This window comes from Photinus pyralis, unplaced genomic scaffold, assembly GCF_008802855.1.
Source record: "Photinus pyralis isolate 1611_PpyrPB1 unplaced genomic scaffold, Ppyr1.3 Ppyr1.4_LG4, whole genome shotgun sequence".
NCBI lineage: Eukaryota > Metazoa > Arthropoda > Insecta > Coleoptera > Lampyridae > Photinus > Photinus pyralis.
The window spans coordinates 16981775-16992783 of NW_022170511.1; the positions used below are offsets into that span (position 1 = coordinate 16981775).

Here is an 11009-nt window from a genome sequence, read left to right on the forward strand (position 1 = left end):
TCGACTCTATAATTGATACCACTAAGAATTCTGACAACTCTTCGCTGAATAGCAAAAAGGCGTTTACTCGCGTAAGAATTTCCCCACAGAACAATTGCATAAGACAATATACTCTGAAAATTCCCGTAGTATGCACTCATTAAGACGTTACTTGAAACAGTATTCTTTAAGCATTTAATAAGGTAACTCACCCTTGTCAGTTTATTTGCAACATTGTTCACATGTATGTTCCACTGTAGAGTAGTACTTAAGCTGACGCCTAGTATCTGAATAGTTGTATTATTTTTAATATCTCTTAAATCGCGGAGGCTATGCCATAGGGTTTGTGTTTTACTGTCATTTACAGCTAGCTGATTAGCATTAAACCATGTTTTTATCTCCTTGTTTGTATGGTATATTTTAGAATGAAGATCTTCAAGAGAGGTTTCGATATTTATACTATTTGAATCATCTGCGTAAAGTATGAGATTATTTGCAGACACATTATCAAATAAATCATTAATAAATATAATGAAAAGGGTAGGACCTAAGATTGAGCCTTGGGGTAACCCGCACTTTACTACTCGTTTTTCTGACAAATTATTGTTTAGATTGACAATCTGGTTTCTGTTTGTAAGGTAAGATTTAATTAACTGCAGAGAAATTTGATTGAAATTGTAATGGCGTAGTTTTTGAATCATTAGATTGAGGAGTACGTGTGGGGATTATAAATAACCCCTCTACCTATCCAAATTTTTTGTTCTCAAGACGTAAAATGCCGTAAAGTTGAAGGGGGTCTTCTGTTACAACAATCTGGATCATTGTGCAAAATAAGCATGATGCGCCACTGGGCGACAAATTCTTTATTTAATATTATTTATTTAACATACCTACCTACAATCTGCGAGTGTCTGAAACTCTTATAGCAATAGCAGAATACGTAATCTAAGCTGTAGCATTATTTTGACTGCGCACCTTTCCTTTTGTATTTTAAAAAGGAAAAAATTTAAATATATCCGAGCAAAGCGCCCTCTGCACAGAAATAGTTGTATCATAATTGTAAAAATTGACAGTGGGCTGTGTAGTGCAATAATCAAATTGTGCTACAAAATACGAGAAAACCATGGTAAGAATAATGAAAGTATTTCCGTAACAATTCCTCCAAAAAATAGAATTAGCAATGAATCCAAACATGCGTTTCTTACAATGGGCGCTATACCTGCAGTTCATTGTATTTTAAAGGGACAAGCCCATCTCTTTTATGTATAATTGCTTATTTGCAGAATAATATATATTTTATTATTGATTATTTTTAGGGTAACGAAAGTTCCTTGCCCATGGAGCTTTGCTCAAATTGTAAGTAACCAATTTTATCTTAGGAGATAGTAGTGATTCCGTTTGCAGTTGATGCTGATGAAATAAAACGCCTCGGGAAAAGATTTCGAAAGCTAGATTTAGACAACTCGGGTGCATTAAGCATTGACGAATTTATGTCTCTACCGGAATTACAACAGAACCCACTGGTTCAACGTGTTATCGATATATTCGACGCTGACGGTAATGGAGAAGTGGATTTCAAGGGTAAATATTGTGCTCGATTTACTTGTAAGGTATTCCCGCAAGATGTTTAAGCGTTTGTGTATTCTTGCAGAATTCATCCAAGGGGTCTCTCAGTTCAGTGTAAAAGGTGATAAACTATCTAAATTACGCTTTGCATTTAGAATTTATGATATGGATAATGATGGTTTTATTTCAAATGGAGAGTTATTTCAGGTAAAAGTTTTCAAGTTGTTCATTATTAATGGGATTAATTTTAAAAGAATCATTAGGGTATATTCTATTTAATCCGATAATTAGTAGGTAGCTAAATTAAATTTGACCTTTACATTATATTTGTTTCTTGATTGGTCACTAAAAACATTGTGCTGTTTTACTTACCACCATGGTTCCATTACTAAGGGACCTAACGGCATAAAAAAATTGTGCATGTGATCAAAGAAATATTTTTGTGAATGTCTGTTCTTCAACAGCAATTAGAGGTCCAAGATCTATTATGGTGGTAAGATTTATTCACCACATTTTTGCTGTAGTACCTACTTCACTCAAGGCGCATATTGCTGGCAACATTAGTACCAAAAATTCAAAAGAGTATAAATTCTAAAAAATTAAAGAAATGCAAAATGGTGTGTTTCTGGCATTCTTATGATTTATGAAGTTGTTTTAATTTTTATGTTCTAATCATATAGGTTAATCCCATGACCTGTCCTATGTCATTAAAATTACAGAAAATAATAAAAACATATTTTTATTTAATGCAAATAGTGAAATCTGAGGTGAAATCATATCTTACTGAAACTGAACAAAAAAATATAAGTACTTAAGTACAGGTCAGTAGAGTTTCAATAATCTGGCAGATATAGGACGGGGGTACTGTCGGATTAGTGAAAATGACTGATTACTGGAAGGTCATCAAGAAAAACACTTAAAATGCACACCACAAGGGTTTTATTGTACCGCAACAACCAATAAAAGGTATTTTAGAATAAAAAATGACTTTCAAAAATTATCTCGTAAATAATATTTTTATAGTTCTGTACCAAAAAAAAAAAATGAAAAATAAACATCACAACTGAGCAATTCTAGTCCTTTGTTTTCAATAGTTTCAATGTGTTTCAACTTGAATCCCCATCACGCTCTTTAAAATGAGCCGGATTACTGGAGTGCCGGGACTGGCACAGTGCCAGATTATAGAGTCTACTGTAGATGTTATTGAATATGGTTTATTTATGTTTTAACTAAAAAATACAGATACTTGGTCTCAATGAAGGAAACCAATATCTCTCCATAAGAATGCAATTCTTATTGGTTTCCCTCATTCACATCAGATGGATCTTTGGATTAATTTCAGATACTTTGTATCAATTTCGTTCAGGTTGTGGGAAATTGTGACACATCGTCAAATATTTTCCATGTTTCTTATTTCACGACTGGGGGCCTTTGGCAGCGCGTCTTATCACTGCCATTAATTTTTGATTAATACACGATGAAGCCTTTCTTCTACTATTTCTAACAGCACGCTTTATTTTGCGAATTTTCGTGTCTTAAGCGGCCCAGTTGTGTACTCCTCGTCATTATGCAGAGTGCACAATAGGCAAGTTTTGTAACTGAATCAAAATATCAAAATAGATGCTGTTGCGCTAAAAGAAAACATAACTTCCCTGAATTGAGCACCAGTCATGCACACCAAAATACGAATGTGTGGCCATGAGACCATAACGAACACACGTACGTGAGCACGACATAGCTCCAACAGGCTAGTAGCGAAACGGTACATAAACAGAACCGCTTTTTGGACGCTTACGGGCAGATAAAATGGCCATTTCTTATTAAATTCCTTGACAAAATGTCTAGTTCATAAAATTCCCTGACAATTCCAGGTTTTTCTTCTTTATCTCGTCTTTTCGCGGCGCCGTTATTATATGAATGTTTCGACATTTAAAAAAAATTACAACAATTTCAAAAAGTAGGCAAAAAGTTACGTTTGCACGCAACTCCGTGTAGTCCTGTTAGTTACTTTTAAGACGCCCATTCATTATATGAGCTCACACCCGACTCCCAACCGTGACCCGACATACGACCCATCCACACCAGCACACACTTTATATGAACCCTGTACGAGAGTTCAGTTGTATATTGAATGCAGTGGACTCTAGATATGCTTCCCATATTTTCTAAAAAGACAAACGTTGTTTTGAGAAGGTACCAGCTTTCTATAGCGGAGAAAAACTGAAATGCACTTTCTTCTTGGATAACCAATGCCTACGCATGCCTGAGGTAGTGGTGCCCAAGAGGGGGGCAGATTGTTATCCTTCATGGTATTCTAATGAAAGGTCTCATTGAAAGGAATTGGTTTATAGCAACTAACTTTCCTCCGCCATTCTTTTTAGCGCATTTTTTAAGAATTAAAAAACATGTGCTATTGTTTGCGTTTTGTCCGTCCGTCCGTTCGGACCCACTTCTGCCGTTGCGAACTACTTCTAGGGGAATGGTCTTAGAGTCCTGGAAGTTTTTGCAGTGGATAGCCTATACCTTGAAGGTGTGCCAGACGGGCATCAAATTTCGCTGTCTAAAAGGGAGCCCCCCCACGAATTATTTCCTGAGATGCTGTTTTTGAAAGTAAAACGTGCATAACTTTGACATACGACAACTAATTGGTCTCAGATTTTGCATACGCATGTCTTTAGTGGTGCCAAGTTACACTTTAGAAAATTGGGGGGGGGGGGTAAACACATGTTCTATCCTTCATGGTATTCTAATGAAAGGCCTCATCGAAATAAATTGGTTTGTACAAACTATAATTTTTCCGTGCGATTCTTTTTAGAGATCAGTGAGCGACGGGGCCTGAGGGGGTGGGGAGTTAAAAATTAATATCATCTCTCATTGTATTCTAATTAAAGGTCTCAGTGAAAGGAACCGTTTTCTACCAACTACTGCCCTTCTTTCTGTCCTATGAAAGTACGGGGTGAAGGAGAAGGGGGGGGGGGGAGTGGAACTAGTTTTATCCTTCATGGTACTCTAATGAAAGGTCTCAACGAAAGGAATTCATTTCTACCAACCATAGCGCTCCTCCTCGACTTCTTATCGTGATTGGGTATATTCCCTTAAACCTCAAGAACGGATTGTCGGAAGAGGGTACTCACAAAGGGCGATTGAGACGTCTGCAAGAAATAAATCCAGTGGTGATGTCAAAACAAAAGCTATTTCGGTAAAAAAAATGCGCTATATCTGCACATGAGTTGTACTAACACAATCTATACTTGTTTGACATGAATGAGGGGGAGGGGGTCAGAAAAGTTTTTGGGATATTCTAATGAAAGGTCTCAACGAAAGGAATTATACCGATACAGTCCTCCTCCTCAACCCCTTATCATGATCGGTTATAATTCCTCATGTCTCAAGAGGGGAGGGTACTTAAAAAGGCGATTGAGCCATCTGGAAAAATTTATCTATTGGCGATGTCAAAACTTTAACTTTATAAGCAAATATCTCGAAATCTGTTTGTCGGAGGCAAGTACTTGCCAAAATGAATCGTCAGGCCGAGACATATTTATTATTGAAGTTCAAGTGAATATCTTGAAAACGAAGTGTCAGAAGAGGGTAGGTACTCATAAAGGGCATGCGGAACGTCAGGACGAGACATAATCTACTAGTCATGTCAAAACTTTCACTGCAAATATCTGCAGAATGGAGGGTCAGAGGGGGGTACTCTCAAAGACGAGACACATCTACCGGTCATGTAAGAATTAGTTGTGAATATCTTTTAATAGGGCTTGACTCGTCTTGAATTATATAGCGTAGATTTTGAATGTATGCCAGGCGACCTTTAAATGTTTGTGTCTCCTCCGTATTGATCATCTACCAAGAAAGTAAACATCGATGAATATAGCATGCTGCTACCTTATAGGTATAACCATTGACGAAGCTATTTCGTTTTAAAAAAATCTACTTTATCTTCACAAGAGTTGTACACAATTTATACTTGTTTCCTTTTCATTCATTCTTCCCGTCTCAAACCTACTGATTCTGTTCCTTATGATTTTGTTAACATTAGCCAATTAATGGCCGTTTGCACCGACTAATTTAAGCCGAGCTTAGCTTAAGCGTAGCTTAAAATCCATGGCAACGATTATTGAGACAATGGTTGCCATGGATTTTAAGCTACGCTTAAGCTAAGCTCCACTTAAATTTGTCGGTGCAAACGGCCATAAATCAACCTTTGGTCAACGGCTAATTTCGAAGGAAGGACGACTGGCGCCTCCACTCATACAATGCACTGCACGTTTTCGATATACTACTTTACTTTAACATTTGTTAAATACAGCGAGCACATCATTATCTAAAAATAACATTATCTTTTGCGAAGCGAATAAACAAAACTTCTTATCGCCAGATCGGTTGGCAATTAACTCCTAATGTCCCTAATCTTTATTATCGTAATCTAAGTGAGCCACAAAAGAATCAAAAGACAAGGGGATTATTTAAACAAATAATATTTTTGGGGCTGGGCTATCACACCCATTGATAATCAAGATATCTTGTACAATTTGGTATATCGGTAACCTATTCTACCGAGATGTCCTCAAATATTTATAGCGCGTTCGCACCTCCAGATGCAATATGGTGCTTATGGACATACAGTACATGCTTGCCAAACGTGACAATAACAGCACACAGATTATGTTGTGCTTTATTACTTCAATTTAACCATATCAGTTTGGCATCATTACTCATTACATTATCGGTTTGGAGGTTAAGTTCTTGCCGATTTGAAAATGAACCATCGAATGTAATGAGTAATTCGATTGTCGGGCGGTTGGTTATTGTGTGTAATTTGACAGATTAACTAACTCAACCAAACAATATTCAATTTAATAGTTTCCGTTTGGTCGAATTACACGAATGTTATTTAATCATTTGACAGTCGTGTAGGCGCTTCTCTCAACTAAAAATAGGTAACCTATTGGAGGCCATATCGACAGGACGGCTAATAGTCGCAATATGCCATAGTAGATGGCACTTTTGTTGACAAAGATATAATTTATTTATCCATGCGGCGGATCAGGTGACAATTCCATAAAAATGCCAAGAAACACACAAAAACATAAAAAATTGCGAATAAAAATAAGTAATTTATAATCATGAAGTAAAATGAAAATTTCAGAAATACATGCTTTATGTAACTTACCTTTGAAATAACAAAACATAAGAAATGTGCTAAGAAAAGAGAGGAAAATCTTTCATTTATATGGTATGATAGTAAACAGTCAAGGATATTGTGTTATGGTGCGATAATACGATGCCAGTAGTTATCCATTCTTTATAGTAGGATGTTATAAACACTTCGCAATATTACCACTGTTATTTTAGCTACCTCAAAGTTAGTGAGTTTGAAAAAAAATAAAATGACATATAATTTAGTTTAAGTGATTTCGAATGGTAAGGCTTTTTTTACATTAAAATTTTAGGTTCTAAAAATGATGGTTGGTAATAATTTAAAGGATACGCAATTACAACAGATTGTAGATAAAACAATTTTATTCGCCGACAAGGATGAGGATGGAAAAATCTCATTTGAAGAATTTTGTAATGTAGTCGGGAATACGGATATCCACAAAAAGATGGTGGTAGACGTGTAGACAATGAAAATTGGTTGCTAATTGTCCAACTGGAGACCTGAGCAGTTTGTTATATCGCAAGATTGAACCTTAGGATTTAATGTGATTAAAGAGAACACTCGAATATTTTTTTTTTCTAATAGCTTAAATTAGTCATGTATGGAATTCTCACTCTTCTGCTTCTGTGTGATCATTAATCCTATAAACCGTGGGACCTAATTTAGATTTGCAGTATTTATAAGCGACTAATTCGTCTCTACTGCATCAAGAAAATGTGTTTGGTAGGGTTAGTAATCACGCTCGCACAACTGTCAGGTTTATAGTTGGATTTTTGCACCAATCTTAAGTTTGTATGTATTCTTAAACTATTTGTTTTATTATAAATATTGATAAATTGATGTTTTCTAACACTGTATAAAATATAAATCTAAGGCACTGTTAAAGTCTAATGCATGTGTCCTCTGCTTGTTGTTCCATTAACATATTTTATAATCAAAGGTACATATATATAAATATTAAGATAATATGGTTGTTCTTTATACTTTATCTAGGTGTTGTGTGTGTATAGTTTAATATTAACTTTAAAGGGGGTCTCAGCCTCGCAATTTTAAAATTAAATATTCTATCTTATAATAATCGTCATGCTTAAAACATCTGTACTTATACTAAGAATTGCACATAGAAGTAAATAAGTACCCGCACTACTATAATTCACATTAAAACGGTCTTCAGTTTGATGAGTTACAGTGCACGACTCGTCAATCTATCGATCGTTTTCCAAATCCATAAGAATGGAGCTTCATTGTTGCCAACAAAATCTTAATCGTTCGAGAATTGAAATTCTTTCGATAATTTCACTTGAAAGGGTTTCATAGTTCTCCATTAACGGTTAGCATTTTGCTTTTGAAAAGTAAGCAGAGATTCGCTCGTGTTTCTCCTACAGTGTGCGCTGGAAAAATGGTACCGAATGCTGTATTATTGATTTGAACATGCAGCCCTATTCCGCCTTCACCTTTATATGTATAATTACAAAATTAATTGTAGATAACTAGAGCTAGTTGGACAGTTATTTATCCCACAAGCATCTTGTATAATATGTTATGGTTGTGTTGTGCTAAAATTAGGTCATAGTTGTTCTGTTTAAAAATTTATGTTGTTCAATAAAATAATTTCACCAGATTCTTTCTATGAGTATTTCCATTTTGCAATTAAGAACAATTCGTGTAGCTGCCTCAAAAAAAAATACTGTGAATCTGTAAAGATAATATTGAAAGGTTAGGGAAGAACTGTTCCTATTGTCAACTTTAAGTGAAATTAAACCTTCAAGTAGGACACAGTATGTAACAGAGCACCCTGTTCAGAATCAAATGTCCGACAACTATCAACAATTGGTATATCTTTTCCAGTAGTTGGGTGCTAGAAGAGTCTGTCATCCGTACAGAAACTGTTCCACAATTTCTTCAAGTTATTTCCGTCAGATATAATTAAGCCATTAACCAATGTAATTCCGCTGACTAACAGCTAATCCCGGATTCTAAATTACCATAGGAAGGTGGAGAGGGACCACGCGTACCTAAGTCTTAAATTAGGGCCCTGTGTACTACCTCTCTGACAAGAGGTCGCTCTATTATACCTATCTCTGGCCAGGATACCTTAACATGGATTGTTTCAGTTGGACTATAGTGGGACATTCACAAAGTATGGTATGTCACCTCATCGTCTATGTAACATTCTCTACAAGATGGCACTTTGAAGGCTTCTCTCCCATGGTGACAATCTAACATCATGTTCCATATAGCCCTGTGTATGCCCTTTGACCCATGCGAGCTCAAGGGTGTTGCTGCTTGCTCTAGTGCATGGTGACATTCGGAAAGCAACCTAGAAGTAATTTTACAGTGACCAAGTGCCTGCAGGGCAGCCCCGCTGTCACTGGAGATTATGATAGTTTTTGTTCTTTATGTTATGCTACCTATTTGTACGCCATGGAAAAGCGGTGGAATAGTTTAAAAAAGTGCCATCTACCTTATATAGATACCTACCTGTCTCCTATGCTCCATATATACCTACACTGCGTCCAAGATAAGGATGTCCATCACAGGGATCTTCGGAAACCATAAAAGATACGACGATGATCAAATTAGAGGAAAGGTGCGCAATTAGTAGTAGTGCAGCATTATCATGCTTTAAAGAAAATTCCGATTACCTACTTCCGAAGATATCCCAGAAAAACGAAAATTTCCCGATTTCGTTTTTTTCCTGGTGTCACATGAGCAGTTACAGAAAAATATAAAACCCTTTCTCATTTCCAATTATTGTGCTCTACAGGATAGCGTTGAGAGATTTTTAATAGGTACGTTTCGTGTCGAAGAAATCAACTTTATGTTTTTTTCTATTTTGCGTTGTTTATAGCTCCATTACCGCACGCAATCGCGTATCGTTCTAGCCATTAACGCACCGCATAGATTTTGTTTTCAACTGTTGGTAACATTGCAAATGCTAATAGTCGATGGTATTTATTCAATGTGTACATAACATAACCAAACTTTTCTAACTAAAATTGCACAACGAAAGCTTTAATCATAATAAAGTAAATACAACAAACTTAGATTTCGTCCTTATCTGCGTAAGTAAATGTACAATTATTGTACACTTTGACGGTAACAGCTCCATCATGTGTATTGACTTTGATACCAGGTAAATTGTGGGTTATGATGTTGTGTTCGGCACTATTTATATTTCCTTCAACTATAGCACTGGGAACGGCACTTTCTACATGTGTTGATGTACATCCTTGTGCAAGAATCCCATGTAATGATGAGGATGATTTACTTGCTTGGGCAAGAGTTCCTGCAACTTCCACTTTTCGTTGAACCTACGTTTCAATATATCCTTCGGCAACCGCGGAGGACTTCCACCCGCCATGTCGTTTAATGGTGACCAAGTCACTACCGCTGTTAGCTAAATGTGAGACACTTGAACGCCGGAAACAGTGCCCAGTGTATTGTGCCGGATTGGCTAATTGTAGAAACTCTGCAATCTTTCGTGGCGTCTTGCCCATTGTATTGATTCCGATCGAAGTAGTAATGCAGCGACCACTACGGTATGTTACAAAGAATCGTTGATGGCAAGTATTAACTGGGCGTATGCTGCTATATTTTTTTATAATATCAATCCACAATTTCTCGGTGATGACAAACTGTCTCATTACATTTGTTTTTGTTTTAGGCACCGATACAACAACAATATCATTTTTATATTGGATGTCGCCCAGTGCCATATTAGTCAGCTCCTCGCGTCTGCATGCCCCACTGTAGCCCATTATTAAAATAACCTACAACGAGAATACAAACAAGATACTCCTGTAGCTAGTACCTACCCACTAGAACAAAAAATTCTACTTACTTTTGTATCTAAATAATGCTTGTCGTCAGCCTCGTGAATAAATCGATTAATTTGCTCTAAATCTAAAATTTTTGATTTTTTTGGCTCATAGCCTTGCGAAAATCTTTTTAGCAGTGCTTGTAACTTGCACGTGCTTGTAACTTGACGTATCTTGTTTGTAATATCTAACATTCTTTATTTATTTTCTTTACACATTTAGGTAGGATCGTAGCATCGAGTACATTGTACCATAATGACGATGGCTTTTTCAAATGAGTTTGTAATTCAAAATAAGCCGTTCTCCGAAATGTGTTGGGCTTTATTTTCTTTACACCACTGGTCGAATTTAAGGTATTCCTTTTAAAAAAAGTTGGAAGCTGTTGGTTTCAACAGGATGGTGTAGCACAACGCCTAAATCCTGCGAGAATATCATCTGACAGATAGGTACCTACGCTATAAAAAGGAACATTTTTG

The 11009-nt window shown here is 36.3% G+C and overlaps 1 protein-coding gene and 1 long non-coding RNA gene across 2 annotated transcripts; one reads left to right on the plus strand and one right to left on the minus strand.

The window, feature by feature from the left end:
* Positions 1 to 983: 983 nt before the first annotated feature.
* Positions 984 to 8333, plus strand: LOC116167924 (calcineurin subunit B type 2). The gene is made up of 5 exons (XM_031483539.1): positions 984 to 1105; positions 1296 to 1335; positions 1384 to 1560; positions 1631 to 1752; positions 7005 to 8333. The coding sequence occupies exons 1-5, from the start codon at positions 1103 to 1105 to the stop codon at positions 7173 to 7175; spliced, it is 513 nt and encodes a 170-aa protein (XP_031339399.1). The 5' UTR covers positions 984 to 1102; the 3' UTR covers positions 7176 to 8333.
* LOC116167926 lies at positions 7900 to 9605 on the minus strand. Its single transcript, XR_004144672.1, has 2 exons — positions 8788 to 9605; positions 7900 to 8727 (listed from the first exon to the last, which is right to left on the minus strand). It is a non-coding gene; the product is annotated as an uncharacterized LOC116167926 (long non-coding RNA).
* Between the last annotated feature and the right edge of the window lie 1404 nt (positions 9606 to 11009).